Source organism: Bufo gargarizans, chromosome 8 (assembly GCF_014858855.1).
Source record: "Bufo gargarizans isolate SCDJY-AF-19 chromosome 8, ASM1485885v1, whole genome shotgun sequence".
NCBI lineage: Eukaryota > Metazoa > Chordata > Amphibia > Anura > Bufonidae > Bufo > Bufo gargarizans.
The window spans coordinates 98,240,114-98,261,127 of record NC_058087.1 but is presented as its reverse complement, the minus strand read 5'-3'; the positions used below and the strand labels follow the sequence as shown (position 1 = coordinate 98,261,127).

General features: G+C 43.4%; 1 protein-coding gene across 2 annotated transcripts in view; it reads right to left on the bottom strand.

The window, feature by feature from the left end:
• Window positions 1-21,014, bottom strand: part of CFAP410 (cilia and flagella associated protein 410) — a 157,263-nt gene that overhangs the window by 17,015 nt on the left and 119,234 nt on the right. For both annotated transcript variants that reach the window (XM_044304267.1, XM_044304268.1), the window contains one exon: window positions 6,095-6,272. In XM_044304267.1, coding sequence (XP_044160202.1) covers window positions 6,095-6,272 — 178 coding nt within the window. The remainder of the gene's footprint in view (window positions 1-6,094; window positions 6,273-21,014) is intronic.

The window sequence follows — 21,014 nt, the reverse complement described above, 5'->3', positions numbered from 1 at the left end:
GCCCTTAGTTCCTCTAATCTCTGTATTTCCATGGAAGTAGGTGGCAGAATTCTGTAAAAGCAGAAATAAATGTTGGAGCAATCCAGTCAAATACATAGGGCATGATGATGACAAGTTCTCTCACCATGTCAGTTGAGTGGACAGGCTCTTTCAAAGCCAGTCAGAAGTTTCCCTCTGCTGAGCATAACTTGCAGCAATTCACACCTATATCTGGCAAACATCAGTCTACAATCTAAAGTATTTTGTGGCCCGCTAACAAGCATGTTACAGCAGATGTTGGGGTCAAGCGTGCAGCTTTATGTTACAGTTAGATGAAAAATTTGTTGGTCAAGTTTTGATAGATTTTTAAAAAAAATATTTGGCCTTTTGGGAACATTTCCAGATAGCTGCAGAAATTGTAAAAGTATTATATTAACTATAGGATCGTGGAACCCGAGATAGATGAGTCGTTCTCCCGATAGGAAATATTGAAATGCCTTTTATGAAAAAAATAAAATCACTGTATAAGATACTTGTATTTCAGTCTAAGGCTACTTTCAGACTCGCGTTAGATGCGGATCCGTCATGGATCTGCACAGACTGATCCATTCAGATAATACAACCGTCTGCATCCGTTCAGAACAGATCCGTTTGTATTATCTTTAACATAGCCAAGTCTTGAACACCATTGAAAGTCAATGGAGGACAGATCTGTTTTCTATTGTGCCAGATTGTGTCATAGAAAACTCATCCGTGCCCATTGACTTACATTTTCGCTCAGTTTTGTCAGACGGACGCCAAACCGCTGCAAGCAGCGTTTTGGTGTCCGTCTCCATAGCGGAATGGAGATGGAATGAAGGCAAAACGGATGCATTCTGAGCGGATCCTTTTCCATTCAGAATGCATTAGGGCAAAACTGATCCATTTTGGACCGCTTGTGAGAGCCCTGAACGGATCTCAAACGGAAAGCCAGAACGCCAGTGTGAAAGTAGCCTAACTCTTTCAACACTTAATTATGCCTGAATGTCAACAGCAAAAATCCACCTTTTGGAGTTACATAATTGAAGAGTGAATACTTTTCTCCCCGGTTTAGACAACCCCTTTCAAACTGTAGTCAACAGAAATGGAGCCTGCATTTCAATCCAGCGCCCATCTATGAGGAAAGATCTAAATTGTAATACTACATAGTTAACCCCTTCACGACTGCAATCCGTTTATATACGTGATATTTGCAGATGCCCCGTGCAGCTACCACGTGTATAAATGTCAAGCCAGCTCTTTAATCCAAGCACTGCAAAGCGCTTGGATTAAAGCTTCTGCCCGTGCCCTGCTGCTGTCACGGACAGCATACAGTGCAGTAATGCCGGCAAGGGACCAATCAGAGTGGTCCCTTGCCGGCAATCGATCCGATTGGTTAGTCTGTGCAGACTAACCAATCGGATCGCAACAGTGCTAAAATGCCGGTTTCAGGCTCTGATCTGCACTCTGCCGATCAGAGCCTGAAATCAGGTAATGTGTCCTGGTGCCCCCGATCTGTGCCCCCTTCCTGTGCGCCTCCAACCCCCCCCTCACCACCGTGGGCCCTGCCTCTGCCTGCCCCTGATACGGTTCGTCCATGCATCGTGCCCTGCCCCCTCCCCGCCCAATACATTTATCCTGCCCCTATCTGTGCCCCGTCCATGCTGGCCATACCCACCGTTTCCAGCCATGCCCCATTTGTGCCCCTTGCCGCCGACGCAGTCCCCCTGCTGTGTGATGGTGGCGGCTCCATACTTGAGCTGCCATCAGCAGCGAGTGTCAGCTCTATGCTGACACTCTGCTGTAACCCCTTAGATGCCGCGGCATCCATGGGGTTAATAGAGGGAGGGGCTCCCTCTCTCCACCATAGGGGCTGCTGCGCCCCCGCTTTGCAAAGGCGTCCGGTGTTGCCACTTACAGGAAATCTGGTATTATACTTTGCAATGCAAGAGCATTGCAAAGTATAGTACAGCCATCAGCCCCACTGGATCTTCAAGATCCAAGAGGGACTTGTTAAAAAAAAATAAAAAAAAAATTGTGAAAATAATAAAAGTAAAAATAAATAAATAAAATTTAAATAAAAAAAAAATTGCCTTTTCCTATAAAACATGCAAAAAAACGAAAACACACATATTAGGTATCACCGGGTCCCTAACGACCGTCTGTATAAATATATCACATGATCGACCCCGTCCAATAAACACCATAAAAAATAACAACAAAAAAAAAGTCATTTTTGTCACCTTACATCACAAGCGATCAAAAAGGCGTATACACCCCAAAATAGTACCAAACAGTCACCTCATCCCGCAAAAAATGATACCCTATTTAAGACAATCGCCCGGAAAAAAAAAAAAAAAAAAAAAAAAAAGCTATGGCTCTCAGACTATGGAGACACTAAAACATAATTTTTTGGGTTTCAGAAATGTTATTATTGTGTAAAACTTAAATAAAGAAAAAGTATACATATTAGGTATTGCCACGTCCGTAACAATCTGCTATATAAAAATGTCACATGACCTAACCCTTCAGATGAATGCTGTAAAAATAAATAGATAAAAACTGTTCCAAAACAGCCAATTTTTTGGTCACCTTGCCCCATAAAGTGTAATCATGAATGATCAAAAAAAATCATATGTACCCAAAAAGGTACCAAAAAATGTATTTTTTAAAAATGCTTTATTATGTAAAACTGAAACAAAAAACAAAAACAAAGTAGACATATTTGATATCACTGTGTCCGTAACAACCTGCTCTATAAAAATAGCACATGATCTACCCTGTCAGATGAATCTTGTAAAAACAGCAATTTTTTTGTTACCTTGCCTCACAAAAAACACAAAATATAGAGAAAATTAAAAATCATATGTACCCCAAAATAGTACCAATAAAACTGCCACCTTATCCTGTAGTTTCCAAAATGGGGTCACTTTTTGGGAGTTTCTACTGTAAGGGTACATCAGGGGGGCTTTAAATGGCACATGGCATCTAAAAACCAGTCCAGCAAAATCTGCCTTCCAAAAACCATATGGCGCTCCTTTCCTTCTGCGCCCTGCCGTGTGCCCTTACATCAGTTTACGACCACATGTGGGGTGTTTCTGTAAACTGCTGAATCAGGGTAATAAATAGAGTTTGGTTTGGCTGTTAACCCTCAATGTGTTAAAGAAAAAAATGGAATAAAATGAAAAATCTGCCAATTTTTTTTCCCTTTAATTCTTGTGGAACACCTAAAAGGTTAACAAAGTTTGTAAAATCAGTTTCGAGTAACTTGAGGGGTGTAGTTTCTACAATGGGGTCATTTATGGGGGGTATCCACTATGTAAGCCCCACAAAGTGACTTCAGACCTGAACTGGTCCTTAAAAAGTGGGTTTTGGAAATTTTCGTAAAAATTTTAAGAATTGCTTCTAAACTTCTAAGCCTTCTAACGTCCTAAAAAAATAAAATGAGATTTCCAAAATGATGCCAACATAAAGTAAACATATGGGGAATGTTAGGTAATAAATATTTTATCAGGTATCACTTTGTTTTAGAAGCAGCGAAATAGAAATTTTGAAAAAATTTTATTTTTCAAAATTTTGGGTAAATTTGGGATTTTTTTCATAACTAAAAGGTAAATATTGACTCAAATTTATAACTGTCATGAAGTACAATGTGTCATGAAGTACAATGTGTCACGAGAAAACAATCTCAGAATGGCTTGGATAAATAAGTGTTCCAAAGCTATTACCACAAAGTGACATGTCAGATTTGTAAATTTTCACCTGGACACTGGGGCATCAATGACCTTTGGTCATGAAAGGGTTAAAATATACACAACACCTTATTCATAGATTGAGTAAGGAGGACAAACCAAAGGCCGTCCAATTGGGTGATGTGAACACAACAACATGATCAACCCATGTGTCGACTATGGCTACATTCACATGACTGTAGCAGTTTTCATGTCCGCAAAACACAGATACCGTCTGTGTGAGTTCCGTATTCTGTGGATCAGCACATCCTGCCTTATGTAAGAAATGCCTATTTTTGTCCCCAAACAGACAAAAATAGGACATGTTCTATTTGTTTCACAAGGCTGCGGAATGGACATATGGTTGTCAGCATCTTTTGGAGCCCCATTGAAATTAACAGGTCTGTATCAGATTCACAAACAATTTGGAGCAGGGTCAGAAAGAAAATACAGTTATGTGAATGTATCCCAATTGAAACATGGTAGCAATGAATGTGCAAATAAACGGCGCACAAACCACAAACTAGGATGGGACAGCATTGAGCCATGCTCACAGGTACACTGGTTTTGCCAGCCATGTAAATACTTGACAATTTGCCATATCTGACATACTGCATGTTGTGCGATATACAGCCATGCACATCTGAATGTGTTGTTCTAGATCCGAGATTTTACATTCTACATAACCCAAAAAAGTATTAAAAATAAATAATATCTAAATATATATTCGTATTTTTTGCCCTATAAGACGCACAAAAGTGGGGGGAAAATAGCACTGCGTCTTATTCGGCGAATGCTGCAATTTTACACTGATACATCTCTGAATGAAGCAGGCGGCGCAGGCGCGTGACGTAGTGAGTGACGGGCCCTCTGCCATTACAAAACAAGATGCCGTCCCAGACGGCCCCATAGCGGTGCCGTGCCATCCCCAGACGGCCCCATAACGATGCCGTGCCATCCACAGACCCCCCCTTAACAGTGCGTCTTCCACAGACCCCCCCCCATAACAGTGCGTCTTCCACAGACCCCCCCCATAACAGTGCGTCTTCCACAGACCCCCCCCATAACAGTGCGTCTTCCACAGACCCCCCCCATAACAGTGCGTCTTCCACAGACCCCCCCCATAACAGTGCGTCTTCCACAGACCCCCCCCCCATAACAGTGCGTCTTCCACAGACCCCCCCCATAACAGTGCGTCTTCCACAGACCCCCCCCATAACAGTGCGTCTTCCACAGACCCCCCCCATAACAGTGCGTCTTCCACAGACCCCCCCATAACAGTGCGTCTTCCACAGACCCCCCATAACAGTGCGTCTTCCACAGACCCCCCCATAACAGTGCGTAATCCACAGACCCCCCCATAACAGTGCGTAATCCACAGACCCCCCCATAACAGTGCGTCTTCCACAGACCCCCCCATAACAGTGCGTCTTCCACAGACCCCCCCATAACAGTGCGTCTTCCACAGACCCCCCCATAACAGTGCGTCTTCCACAGACCCCCCCATAACAGTGCGTCTTCCACAGACCCCCCCATAACAGTGCGTCTTCCACAGACCCCCCCATAACAGTGCGTCTTCCACAGACCCCCCCATAACAGTGCGTCTTCCACAGACCCCCCCATAACAGTGCGTCTTCCACAGACCCCCCCATAACAGTGCATCTTCCACAGACCCCCCCCATAACAGTGCGTCTTCCACAGACCCCCCCATAACAGTGCGTCTTCCACAGACCCCCCCATAACAGTGCGTCTTCCAAAGACCCCCCCATAACAGTGCGTCTTCCACAGACCCCCCCCATAACAGTGCGTCTTCCACAGACCCCCCCCATAACAGTGCGTCTTCCACAGACCCCCCCCATAACAGTGCGTCTTCCACAGACCCCCCCAAAACAGTGCGTCTTCCACAGACCCCCCCATAACAGTGCGTCTTCCACAGACCCCCCATAACAGTGTCATCCACAGACCCCCCATAACAGTGTCATCCACAGACCCCCCATAACAGTGTCATCCACAGACACCATAATAGTGTCATCCACAGACACCATTAGTTCAAACCCCACTAAAAGCACACCTTTTGGTTCAAAATATTTTTTTTTTCCTTTTTTCCTCCTCAAAAACCTAGGTGCGTCTTATGGGCCAATGCATCTTATAGGGCGAAAAATATGGCATATACCGTATAGCACTCAAAAGCTAAAAATAATCCAAAGTGTTGTGTGCCAACATACATAACCTTGACCCCAGGTTCCAAGACATCCAAATAAAATCTGCGGCACTCCAAGTAAGTAATGGTGAAACAAAAGTGACATTCATGCACCCATGGTAACTTTATAACCCTCTACAGGGTCTTTCCCAAGTACAATACTCACTTTGTTTCTTCCATGCTGAAGTTTAGTAAGTCGCTTTCAGACTCAGCAGTCACCTCTCCACAAGTATGTTCTGGTGTAGGTCCTGGTGAACCATTTTCTGTACTTGAGATCTTTGTTGGAGCAGCTGTGATTTCTTCCCCTTCTGTCATTGCATGGGATACCTCTTCCGCTGTCACAGCTGGAAAAAAAAAAAAAGCACAAAATTGAGAGAACTCTATAACCCTGCATGGAGAGAGAATTTCAAAATTCAGTTTTGGTAATGGTGCTGTTAAAATGAAATGGTAGCAGAGCTGCAGTGACAGCACTGTCCACTACAATGTGGGCAGGGCTGTGTAGTTCTGGAGCTGATTTTTGGAGACATGCTGATCAGTTAAGGGTGTATTAAATGGGCAGATTTTCTGCCTGATGATCGATAATGAGTGTTCATATAAACGTTCGTTAGCAATCATCTTGCAGTGTGATACTGCCGACGATTGCCCGATGAACAAGCAAATGCTCGTTTATCGGGCAATCCAGATCTTTCAGCATGTTGAAAGATTAGGATTTGCCGGCGGCAGATTGTGTTTTCTAATTACGATCTGACGCCGGCAAACCACTGTACAGCATGGGGATGAGCAATGATCACTCCTCCCCATGTTGTGGATAAGATCGCTGCATGTAATAGCAACAGTCTCCTCCACTAGCTAGCAGGCGATTGCCAGGAAGGAACGCTTCCCTCCCGACAACAGTCTACCGGATGGGGGTGTCTAACACACCCTTTAGTGATGGCCTATGCTGAGGATAGGCTTTCACTTTGAACATGCTGGACAATCCCTTTAACTTTTGACAAGAAAGTGGTTATTCATTTTCATATATTTAACAAAATATTTTAAACAGTAAATAGCAGTTTGACAAATACATGTATTATGGTGGTAAACGTATACGCATGGTAGAAATACAAAAAAAAAATTTGGTAAAAGTTTGATATTGCTATATATGGGTGTGAAAACCATTAATGACAAACTGCTTTTGTAAATCTTTTAGGATAGTTCAATGCAAATGTAATTTAATAAAAGAAACACACCCACACAGAAATCACCTCTTAAATTACCCACTGTTCCAGAGTGTAAGTGGTTCCTGCCCACTTTTGTTAACCGCCTCCGGACCGCCTAACGCAGGATCACGGTCCGGAGGTGGCAGCTCCAGGCACAGTCACGCATATACGCGTCAACTCGCGAAACACGGTGCTTAGCCGAGCCTGCGCATGGCGGGCCGGCAAAAGTTAGAGAGGGGTCACGTCACCAGCCTGCCAGCCAATGATCGTTGCTGGCAAGCTAACGATTTTTAAAATCTCAAATCAGAAGCCATCTAACACCTTATATTTGTAAATATGATGTGTTAAATGGCTTCCCTGCTGGTCCTTTTCGTCGGTTGGTCTCAGCAGAGGAGCAGGCATCACAGTGAGTAGCACCAAACACTACACCTTAGCCCCAGATCACCCCCCAGCAGCCCAATTAACCCCTTGATCACCCCTGTCAATCACCTAGTGAAAGGAAAAAAGTGATCAGTGTAAACTGTCACTTTTTTTTCCCACTGGTATTGACTGTTAGGTTTTAGGCTGGGTTCACACCTGAGCGTTTCTCAAACGCGCGTTTTAGTCGCGCGTTTTTGTCGCGCGTTTTTATGCGCGTTTTTTGTAACAGTAAACGCGCGTTTGGGTGATTGACAGCAGTGTTGTCCAAAGAGTCTATGGCCCAAACGCGCGTCAAACGCGCCAAAAAAAGCTCCTGTACTTGTTTGAGCGTCGGGCGTTTTACAGCGCGATCGTACGCGCTGTAAAACGCCCAGGTGTGAACCATTCCCATAGGGAATCATTGGTTCTTGCCTGTTGTGCGTTTTACAGCGCGTAGGAACGCGCTGTAAAACGCTCAGGTGTGAACCCAGCCTTAGGGATAGTTTAGGCCCCTTGGTTAGGTAGTTTAGCGATCGTTTGGCGCCCAGCCAACCGCACTCACTTATTCGCTGATTAGCGTATCGCTTATCAGCTTTTGTACTTTTATAGTATCTGGAAGTGATCAAAATTGATCACAGTCAGATCTATAATAGTATTATGTTGAAGATAAGGGTCGGCACTGCTTTGTGATGGTTGCGGTGCACGTGTCAATAGGTCGGCGTCCCAGCAAACAATGTAAAGAAGAGGACCGGCACTCGCAAGTAGAATTTTCGCTGCTGTGGTTTATTCAGTCACTTATAAACACAGTGACGCGTTTCAGCACATAGATAGTGCTTTCATCAGACCATACAATACACTCCTATCATTGTGTCTTCTATACATTCAAATATGTAAAGGAACTGACGTCATGAGATGTAAGGCTCCTCCCACATGGAGGCCGATACAGGTTCAGTTGTGTGCATACCATAGACCATGGGAGTCAATGTAAAGCGGTGGAAAAATTAAAGTCCGCTGAAAATCAAACATAAATCAAAGTATAAGCATTATGCATATTGTGCAAACGTGATCAAGCATTAGATAAAGCCAGAAATATTGTAATCCCTGTTGAGGCCTCTTGGTTCCACCGTTTGTAATCGGTGGATCCAGTATGCCTCTCTCTTTAAGAGCATTTTATTCCTATCGCCACCGCGGCGGGGTAATGGTACATTTTCGATCACTTGAAATCGCAGTTGGGATATTGCATAGTGAAAATGGTGCGGTAAAGGAAGCAATAGATTCTCGGTGCGGATGGTGGATTTGTGTTTGCTTAATCTATCTTTGATGCGCATGGAGGTTTCACCCACATAGAGCAAACCACAGGGACATTTGAGGATGTATATGACATATTTGCTGTCACATGTGAACATGCCCTTAATTGGGATCTGTTCACCGGAATGAGGATGTGTAAGATAGGCGCCTTTAATAACACTGGAGCAGTTATTACAGTTCAGGCATGGGAATGTGCCCTGACGTGCGGTGGTCAGTGTGGTTTGTCGCAGATTTGGTTTATTGGTGCTTATATCGGCTCGAATAATTTTATCACGGATGTTGTCTGATCTTTTAAAACACATCATTGGCGGAGTCTGAAATGCCTCTATCTGGGGGTATGATCTTGAAGCTACATGCCAGTGTTTATTGATGATGCCTCTAATTTTCTGTGTCCAAGGGTGATATTTCACCACTAGTGGGATGCGCGGTGGTTTGTTTGTTTTCTCTTCCTGAGGTAGATCGAGTTTTTTCTTTTGGGTTTCTAATAGATGTCTGGGATAGCCTTGAGGAATTTATTGGTCATCTCTTTCATCCTTGTTTTACAGATGTCAGGATCCGTGACTATCCTTTTTACACGTTGGTACTGTGAAAAGGGGATACGTTTTTTAATTGCTGGGGGGTGACTGCTTGTGAAGTTAAGCAAACTGTTACGATCCGTTTCTTTGGTGAATAGATCGGTGCACACCGTGCCATCGTCACTGTGTATTACCCACGTGTCCAGAAAATATATTTTCCGATGATCAAAGTGCATGGTGAACTGTAGTTCACTCCAAACGGAGTTAAGGTAGAGATTGAACTCTGTGAGGGATCGAACGTCGCCTCGCCATACACAAAACACGTCATCAATGAATCGACGCCAAAATGTACAGTGTTTCAAAAATAATGGATTAGACAAATTCACTCTCAAATGATGACATGTAGCTATTTGCATAAGGCGGCGCGATGTTCGATCCCATCGCGGTCCCGCGGCACTGTTGGAAAAACGTATCTTGAAATAAAAAATAATTTTTTTCTAGTATGAATTTTAAAAGGGTCAGAAAAAATTATTTTTGGGGTGCTGTGTGATGGCTGGTGTTAAGCAATCTAGACGCTGCTTCCAGGCCTTTATCATGAGTGATGGAGGTGTAGAGGCTGCATACATCAAAAGTGACGAGTATGCAGTCTCCATCCATTTTAAGGAGGCAGACCTCACTCAGAAAATGTCCTGGACACCTTTGCTTTAGATATAGACCTTCAGCGTTTTTTTCGCAATCTGCGCCTTAAAGCACATTTTTGCAAAAATGACAATGATACTATTGATGACCGCATCAGTACTGAGGAACATTCTGATCAACTAACCCTGAAACAATTTGCATTGAGAATAAAAAGTCATTTTTCACCACCAAAAATATATCACCCTGTGGAAACTTTTGCTAGTTTAGTTCAACGTGATGTCAATACTTTGTTGCAACATTGTAGACAGGGTCATTTACATATAAGATACAATTTAACTTCAGAAGAGAAACATGCACTGAACCATCTACTTGATAAATTTTTAATAAATCAGCATCCAATCACACCGGTATTTTACACCGTTCCTAAAATTCACAAATCCATGATAAGACCACCTGGACGCCCCATAGTGGCCTCATCTGACTCAATCCTCTCCCCCCCCTGCCATTTTTCTTGAGAAAATCCTCACACCTTTGACTGTACAATCACCTTCCTATATACGCGACACAGGACATTTTCTGAGTGAGGTCTGCCTCCTTAAAATGGATGGAGACTGCATACTCGTCACTTTTGATGTATGCAGCCTCTACACCTCCATCACGCATGATAAAGGCCTGGAAGCAGCGTCTAGATTGCTTAACACCAGCCATCACACAGCACCCCAAAAAGAATTTTTTCTGACCCTTTTAAAATTCATACTAGAAAAAATGTATTTTTTATTTCAAGATACGTTTTTCCAACAGTGCCGCGGGACCGCGATGGGATCGAACGTCGCGCCGCCTTATGCAAATAGCTACATGTCATCATTTGAGAGTGAATTTGTCTAATCCATTATTTTTGAAACACTGTACATTTTGGCGTCGATTCATTGATGACGTGTTTTGTGTATGGCGGGGCGACGTTCGATCCCTCACGGAGTTCAATCTCTACCTTAACTCCGTTTGGAGTGAACTACAGTTCACCATGCACTTTGATCATCGGAAAATATATTTTCTGGACACGTGGGTAATACACAGTGACGATGGCACGGTGTGCACCGATCTATTCACCAAAGAAACGGATCGTAACAGTTTGCTTAACTTCACAAGCAGTCACCCCCCAGCAATTAAAAAAGGTATCCCCTTTTCACAGTACCAACGTGTAAAAAGGATCGTCACGGATCCTGACATCTGTAAAACAAGGATGAAAGAGATGACCAATAAATTCCTCAAGAGAGGCTATCCCAGACATCTATTAGAAACCCAAAAGAAAAAACTCGATCTACCTCAGGAAGAGAAAACAAACAAACCACCGCGCATCCCACTAGTGGTGAAATATCACCCTTGGACACAGAAAATTAGAGGCATCATCAATAAACACTGGCATGTAGCTTCAAGATCATACCCCCAGATAGAGGCATTTCAGACTCCGCCAATGATGTGTTTTAAAAGATCAGACAACATCCGTGATAAAATTATTCGAGCCGATATAAGCACCAATAAACCAAATCTGCGACAAACCACACTGACCACCGCACGTCAGGGCACATTCCCATGCCTGAACTGTAATAACTGCTCCAGTGTTATTAAAGGCGCCTATCTTACACATCCTCATTCCGGTGAACAGATCCCAATTAAGGGCATGTTCACATGTGACAGCAAATATGTCATATACATCCTCAAATGTCCCTGTGGTTTGCTCTATGTGGGTGAAACCTCCATGCGCATCAAAGATAGATTAAGCAAACACAAATCCACCATTCGCACCGAGAATCTATTGCTTCCTTTACCGCACCATTTTCACTAGAAAAGACATGCAATATCCCAACTGCGATTTCAAGTGATCGAAAATGTACCATTACCCCGCCGCGGTGGCGATAGGAATAAAATGCTCTTAAAGAGAGAGGCATACTGGATCCACCGATTACAAACGGTGGAACCAAGAGGCCTCAACAGGGATTACAATATTTCTGGCTTTATCTAATGCTTGATCACGTTTGCACAATATGCATAATGCTTATACTTTGATTTATGTTTGATTTTCAGCGGACTTTAATTTTTCCACCGCTTTACATTGACTCCCATGGTCTATGGCAGGCATGTCCAAACTGCGGCCCTCCAGCTGTTGAAAAACTACAACTCCCAGCATGCCTGGACAGATTACAGCTATTATGGCATGCTGGAAGTTGTAGTTTTGCAACAGCTGGAGGGCCGCAGTTTGGACATGCCTGGTCTATGGTATGCACACAACTGAACCTGTATCGGCCTCCATGTGGGAGGAGCCTTACATCTCATGACGTCAGTTCCTTTACATATTTGAATGTATAGAAGACACAATGATAGGAGTGTATTGTATGGTCTGATGAAAGCACTATCTATGTGCTGAAACGCGTCACTATGTGTTTATAAGTGACTGAATAAACCACAGCAGCGAAAATTCTACTTGCGAGTGCCGGTCCTCTTCTTTACACTATAATAGTATTAGTGTCACCTTAGTTCGTCCTCCACCCAAAACGCAGTGTTTGCCCGATCAGGCCTGATCGGTCGCCCACACGTGCGTTCACCCACGCCAGCCCCGCTGCAGTGACAAAAAATTATTATTTTTTGATCACTGCATAATCACTTTACACGCGCTGCGGCGAAAAAGAAAAAAAAAAAAAAAAAAGAAAAAATCAGTTTTGATATTTTTTATCAACCGCAGCGGCCTCCGGTACTTCGCTAGCCTCCCATTTGTAAGACAGGCTTGCTTTTTTTCTTGGGTAGTCTCAGAGAATACCCCTAAATTTAGTTGCCCAAATGTCAAACAGGGGGAATTCTTCAGAAGAGGCCTACAGGCTTCTGACCCAGTCAGATGAGGAATGGGACCGCTCATCTGATGAATCTAGTGGGTCAGAATATGAACCTGTAGAAAGCAGTGGTAGTCTGACCCAAAGTTCGGACGAGGAGGTTGAGGTCCCTGATACCACCAGGCGTACCCAGTCCCGTGTCGCTAGACCACAGGTTGCGCAGGATCCGCTTCAAGGGCAGCAGAGTGGGGCTGGCGCTGTCGGATTACGTGGTGAGGCATACACCAGTAGCGCAGCCCATCCTGGACTTAGTACCAGTACTGCCGTACAACATGGTGAAGTGGCGAGCACCAGAAGGGCAGTTGAAGCTGATACGGTGGCACGTGCAGTAGTTACCCCGTCGCAGCCACCGCACAGACAGGCCCGTAGACCCCCTAGAATCCCTGAGGTGCTGGCAAATCCTGATTGGCAGTCCCCAACTTCAGCTGCACCATTAGTTCCCCCTTTCACCGCCCAGTCTGGAGTTCGGTGGAAACCGGTCCAAGTTTCCAAATTAAAAAAATTTCTGGGCCTTCTCCTCAACATGGGTGTAACCAAAAAGCATGAATTGCGGTCATATTGGTCCACGAACCCAATTCATCACATGCCCATGTTCTCTGCTGCTATGTCCAGGGCACGATTTGAGGCCATCCTGCGTTTCCTGCACTTTAGCGATAACACCACCTCCCGTCCCAGAGGCCACCCAGCTTTTAACCAGCTCCACAAAATTCGGCCCCTCATAGACCACTTCAACCAGAAATTTGCAGATTTGTATACCCCTGAGCAAAACATCTGCGTAGACAAGTCCCTAATACATTTTACCGGGCGCCTTGGCTTCAAACAATACATCCCAAGCAAGCGCGCCCGGTATGGGGTCAAATTGAATAAGCTCTGTGAAAGGGCCACAGGCTATACCCACAAATTTCGGATCTATGAGGGAAAAGATCAGACCCTGGAGCCGGTCGGTTGCCCTGACTACCTGGGGAGCAGTGGGAAGACAGTCTGGGACTTGGTGTCACCCTTATTTGGCAAGGGGTACCGTCTTTATGTGGACAATTTCTACACAAGTGTGGCCCTCTTCAGGCATTTGTTCCTAGAACAGATTGGCTGCTGTGGCGCCGCGCGAACTGCTCGTGGTGAAATGGAGAGACAAGCGTGACGTTTACATGCTCTCCTCCATTCACGCAGACACGACAATCAAAATTGAGCAAGCAACCAGTGTCATTGAAAAGCCCCTCTGTGTCCACGACTATAATTTGCTCATGGGAGGGGTGGACTTCAATGACCAGATGTTGTCTCCGTATTTAGTTTCCCGACGCACCAGACGCTGGTATAAGAAGGTGTCTGTATATTTAATTCAATTGGCTGCATATAATAGTTTTGTTCTCTACAGTAAGGCTGGGAGAACAGGATCCTTCCTCAAATTTCAGGAAGAGATCAATCGAGAACCTCCTGTATCCAGGAGGTTCCGTGGCCCCATCCACCAGTGTAGTTAGCCGTCTACACGAGCGACATTTCCTCAGTGTCGTTTCCGGTACCTCAACCCAACCGTCACCCCGAAAAAGATGTTGTGTCTGTAGCAGGAGTGGAATAAGGCGTGACACCCGCTATTTCTGTCCTGACTGCCCTGACCACCCTGCCCTATGCTTTGGAGAGTGTTTCTGGAAGTACCACACACAGGTACACTTAGCATAGGGATCACATCTCACAGGACAGGCACACAGGGCTCACACGGCTCACACACAGCTGCTGCAAACCTCTCATTTCACCTGGGACAAAGTGCATAACGCTCTTCGCCAAATCTTTAGTCGATTTGCGCTTTGCACATTGTCCCATGGGGAAGGAGAGGTTTGTCCTATAAAGGTAAAAAAAAAAACACCAGCAAGCAAAAAAGTTAACGTTCAGTTTCAAAAGTTAAATAAAGTTTATATGTTCTGTTCAAAAGTTATTATAAAGTTAATAAAATTTATTGTGTTGCGGCCTGTTTTTTTTTGTTTTTCTTTGTTGGTAGACCAACCGATCGACTAGCTGCAGCACTGATGTGCATTCTGACAGAAGCATTGCGCTGCTGTCAGATTACACAAAAGTCGGTGTATGCGGCGCTGCAAGACGAGATTTCTCCTCTGCAGTAAAAGATACGTTTGCCGAGGAGGCGGCGGTGTTCATATGCTTTGGCAAACACTGTGTGTGTGTGTGTGTGTATATGTATATATATATATATATATATATATATATATATATATATATATATATATATATATATATATATATATATATATAAATTCCGGCAATGATTTATTCATCCACATCGATTGATGTGAATCGAGAAATCAGGTTTGCCAGGGCATACGAGCTAAGTGGGTATGGATGTTGGGCGGAGCTCCTATGTCCTGGCAGACGCCTTTCCCCTCCTTTTTTTTTGGCAGAGATTTTTTCATCCACATTGATCGATGCGAATGAAGAAATCTGTGCAGTTCATTTTTTCTTTCAGCCCAGAGGCTGAACGGAAAAAAAAAATCTCATTACATGTATGCTCAATATAAGGAGAATAGCAGAAACTCCTAATGCTGGCCATACATGTAATGATTGCGGAGACCCTCAAATGCCAGGGCAGTACAAACACCCCACAAATAACACCATTTTGGAAAGAAGACACCCCAAGGTATTCGCTGAGGGGCATATTGAGTCCATGAAAGATTGAAATTTTGGTCTCAAGCATTTGGGCCCCTAAAATGCCAGGGCAGTATAACTACCCCACGTGACATTTTCCGCTAACTTGTGACAAAAAATAAAAAGTTCTATGAACTCACTATGCCCATCAGGGAATACCTTAGGGTGTCTACTTTCCGAAATGGGGTCATTTGTGGGGTTTTTCTACTGTCTGGGCATTGTAGAACCTCAGGAAACATGACAGGTGTTCAGAAATTCAGAGCTGCTTCAAAAAGCGGAAATTCACATTTTTGTACCATAGTTTGTAAACGCTATAACTTTTACCCAAACCATTTTTTTTACCCAAACATTTTTTTTTTAATCAAAGACATGTAGAACAATAAATTTTGCGAAAAATGTATATATGGATGTCGGGTTTTTTTTAAAAGAATTTTACAACTGAAAGTGAAAAATTTCATTTTTTTGCAAAAAAAAATGGTTAAATTTCGATTAATAACAAAAAAAGTAAAAATGTCAGCAGCAAAGAAATATCACCAAATGAAAGCTCTATTAGTGAGAAGAAAAGGAGGTAAAATTTATTTGGGTGTTAAGTTGCATGACCGAGCAATAAACGGTGAAAGTAGTGTAGTGCAGAAGTGTAAAAAGTGGTCTGGTCATTAAGGGTGTTTCAGCTAGGGGGGCTGAGGTGGTTAACATCCTGGGTGGGCTCATCTAAAGTGTTGAGCGAACTTGTGTTTTAAGTTTGGCCTCGAAAGTTCGGGTTATCGAAGAATCGCGCTATGGATTCTAAATTCCGTTATGGTCCGTGGGGTAGCGGAATCCATAACGCGATTCTTCGATAACCCGAACTTTAGAGGCCGAACTTAAAACACAAGTTCGCTCAACACTAGTCATGTACTGTAGGCACAGGATCAGCAGCCAATCACTGGCCACAACGAGGACTGCTAGGTCACTGGTGGGAGATTTGTTTTATTTTATTACACGCAGTTTTTTTTAACCCTCAATTTTAAACATTCCTCACTTAGCTTCACAATTGACAATAGTTGAAAAGTTGGGCATTTTTTCTAATAAATCCATATTAAGCACCTACAGTAATCATTTATAAATTGCCATATCATCCACAGGAGGAGGTAGCTGTTTTCCCACATACTATCATATTACTTTTTTTTTTTTTTTTATTGAGGTAGAGGAAACTATACCAGGTTTGTGCCCTCTATAAACCTCCCACAATAGCAAACATAAGTAATGGATATAAAATTTATAATATAAAATTAAAATAGAGCCAACTTGCCCCAAAAACAAAACAAGATAACTACAGTGCCTTGAAAAGTATAAAGTATTCATACCCCTTTAATTTAAAGAAAAATTCACATTACACCCACAAACTTAAAGGGGTTTTCTGGGATTTTGATACTATGACCTATCCTCTGGGGGACCAGAGGATTGGTCATCAGTATCAAAATCTTGGAAAAACCCTTTAATGTAGGGCGGGGGATGCATTGACAGAATGCGCACCCAATCACGGCAGGGGTCCAGCAGTCCCTGCTGTATCCACCGGCATTGCTGTTTACAGCAATGCCTGCGGATTACCCATTCTATGCAACGGTCTATGCTGACGGGTGAAGCAGCAAATTCAGTCCCCGCGCTGCTGTGGCGGGGACCCGATGTGTGACAAGACAGCCCGATGCCGTGCAGAGGCTGCCCAATGCCCAGCATGGCATCGGGACCTGCCTTCTACGGGTGCTGGAGGGACAGCCTCAGGCTGGGTCTCCTAGGCAACCTGTTTGTGTACTACTCACTGTACTACACAAACAGGCAATGGATTACAATACAGATGTATTGTAATGTATTGCAGGAGGGATCAGACCCCCAAAAGTTGAAGTCCCAGAGTGGAGCAGAAATAAAGTAAAAAAAAAAAAAAAAAAAAAAAAAAAGTAAGGTATTTGAAAAAAAATTAATAAAGTTTCAAGTAAAAAAACAATAAAAATAAAAAATAAAAGAAAATCAGCACATATTAGGTATCACCATGTCCGTAACAACCGGCTCTATAAATATATCAAATGATCCACCCCGTCCGATCACAAAAAATGTAACACCAAGCAAAAAAAAATAAAAAAAAAAATGAGCCCCTACATAGGACAATCGCCCAAAAAATAAGACCATGGCTCTCAGATTATGGAGACACTAAAATATGATTTTTTTTTTTGTTTAAAAAAATGCTTTTATTGTGTTATATGTAAAAAAAAATAAAAAAGTATACATATTAGGTATCGCCGTGTCCGTAAAAACCTGCTCTATGAAAATACCCCTCAGGTGAACACCATAAAAAAATTTTTTTTTTAAAAAAATAGATAAAAAATATGGCTCTTAGACTATGGTGACAATAAAACATGATTTGTTTATTTTTTGTTTAAAAAAATGATATTCGTGTATAAAACTAAAATAAATAAATAAAAAGTATACATATTAGGTATCATCGTGTCCGTATCACATGGTTTAAAAATATCACATGATTTAACCCCTCAGGTGAACATCGTAAAAAAAAATTAAGATAAAAAAAGTCTCAAAAATGCTTTATTATGTAAAACTGAAACAAAACCAAAAAAAGTTTTGTCATATTTTGTATTGTCGCATCCGTAACAACCTGCTCTATAAAAATAGCTCATGATCTAACATGACAGATGAACGTTGTAAATAACAAAATAAAAACAGTGGCAAAACAGATATTTTTTTGTCACCTTGCCTCACAAAAACTAATATAGCGCAACCAAAAAATCATCTGTACCCTTAAAAATAGTACCAACACAACTGCCACAATATCCTGTAGTTTCCAAAATGGGGTAACTTTTTTGTAGTTTGTACTCAGGGGGTCTTCAAATGTTACATGGCAAGTTAAAATTATCCCCGTGAAATCTGTCCTCCAAAAAACATATAGCGTTCCTTTCTTTCTGCGCCCCTGTCATGTGGCCATACAGCAGTTTTTAAACACATATGGGGTGTTTCTGTAAACTACAGAATCAGGGCAATAAATATTGAGTTTAGTTTGGCTATTAAAGGGGTATTCCCATCTTAGACAATGGGGGCATATCGCTAGTATATGCCCCCATTGTCTGATAGGTGCGGGTCCCACCATTGGGACCCACACCTATAGCGAGAACGGAGCAGGGAGAGCTGTGGCTGGAGGACCCCAGATTTCCCAGGGTCCATCCACCAAGCGCTAATCCTCGCCTCTCCCATAGAAGTGAATGGGAGCGTGCCGTGCATGCGCGGCCCATGCTCCCATTCATTTCTATGAGGCAGACTGTAGTAGATGAGCCAGCGCTCGGCTATTTTTGGCAGCCCCATAGAAATGAATGGAGAGCGGCTGCGCATGCGCAGTGCGCTCTCCTTAACTTTAGGGGTTCCGGTCTCGATATAGGTGTGGGTCCCAGCGGTGGGGGAATATCCTAGCGATATGCCCCCATTGTCCGAAAGGAGAAAGCTTCTTTAATCCTGGCTTTGTTGGCAGAAAGAAAATGATTAAAATGGAAAATCTGCCGAAGAATTCTGAAATTTCATATCCATTTTCAATTAATTCTTGTGGAACACCTAGAGGGTTAACAACGTTTGTAAAATCAGTTTTTAATACCTTGAAGGGTGTCGTTTCTAGAATGGGGTCAGTTTTGGGTGGTTTCTATTATGTATGCCTCAGAAAGTGACTTCCGACCTGAACTGGTCCTTAACCCCTTAGGGACGCATGACGTACCGGTACGTCATGGGATTAAACCGCGACTGCGGCGGGGGTTAATCAGAACAGGATGCCCGCTGAAATCATTCAGCAGGCATCCTGTCACAACGCCTGGGGGGGGGGGGGGCGATCGCCGCAAACCGTAGGTCAATTCAGACCTGCGGATTGGGGCTTTACCTGCGGTTGCGGCGGCGTCATAGGGTCCCCATGCGGCTGTGGGGAGGACCCCATGGCATGGAAGGCAGCGCACTGCCTTCCGTTGAAGAGCCTGTGAGATCCAGCCCCCTGGATCTCACAGGCCCCGGAAGCTGTATGAGTAATACACACAGTATTACTCATACAGGCAATGCATTCCAAAATAGAAGTATTGGAATGCATTGTAAAGGAATGTACCCCCCAAAGTTCAAGTCCCAAAGTGGGACAAAAAATAAAGTGAAAAAAAGTTGAAAAAATAAAGTTTTTCCCCCCAAAATTAAAAGTTTCAAGTAAAAATAAACAAAAGCCGGAATTAGACTTACCGGTAATTCATTTTCCACGAATCCACCATGACGGCCCAGAGAGATTGACCCCTGACCTCTGTAGGGGCAGGAACAGAGATAGGTTTAAAAGGACCCCTCCCACCACCATTCACCAGTGAGTTCCAGATTATAGTGCTACAATCACCAGTTTACAAGTGAGACAACTCAAAGTGTTGTGTTTTTTTTTTTTTTTTTTTTTGGTATTACCTCATACCAAGGTTTTTGTTTTTTTTTTTGTTTTTTTTTTTTTTGTTTTTTTAGGGCGGGATATCATGCCGTCATGGTGGATTCGTGGAAAATGAATTACCGGTAAGTCTAATTCCGGCTTTCCACTTCACCACCATGACGGCCCAGAGAGACATAACAGATTATATATGAACTAGGGTGGGGCAACGGCCTGAAGGACCTTGCGACCAAATGCGAGGTCGGAGGACCTGGATAAGTCGAGCCTATAATGTTTAATGAAGGTATTAACATTAGACCAGGTAGCAGCCTGGCATATTTGATTTAAGGAAGCTCCTGCCCTTTCAGCGAAGGAGGCAGATACCGCTCTTGTGGAGTGAGCCCGAATGACCTCTGGACAACTGATGCCCTCGATCTTGTAGCAGTCTGTAATAGTCTGTCTTACCCAACGGGCAATGGTAGATCTGGAAGCTGTCTTCCCTTTATTCTTACCACCGAAGAGCACTAATAAGTTGTCCACCTTCCTCAGGTTCTTAGTGACCTCTAGGTATTTTAGTACTGCTTGTCTGACGTCTAGCGTATGGAAACGTTCCTCACCAGAATTTTTAGGATCTACACAGAAGGAGGGCAGAATGATCTCCTGGTTCCTATGGAAGTCTGTTACTACCTTTGGCAAAAATGTAGGGTCTAGCCTCAAGGTGATACGGTCCTCCTGTACCCTGAGATATGGTTGTCTTATTGACAATGCCTGGATCTCACTCAGTCTTTTTGCTGATGTTATGGCTATAAGAAAAGCCACCTTATGAGAAAGATTCTTCAGGGAACTTGCGTCCATGGGTTCATAGGGTGGACCTGTGAGTCCTCTAAGGACGATGTTTAAGTCCCAGGTAGGCATCCTCGATCTGAGGGACGGTCTTAGTCTGGCTGCAGACCTTAGGAATCTTTGGATCCATCTATGGCTGGCCAATTCGGAATCGAAGTAGGCGCTAAGTGCTGAGACCTGGACTCTCAGGGTAGAAGGACTTAACCCTAACTCTAGTCCCTTCTGAAGGAAATCCAGAATCTTC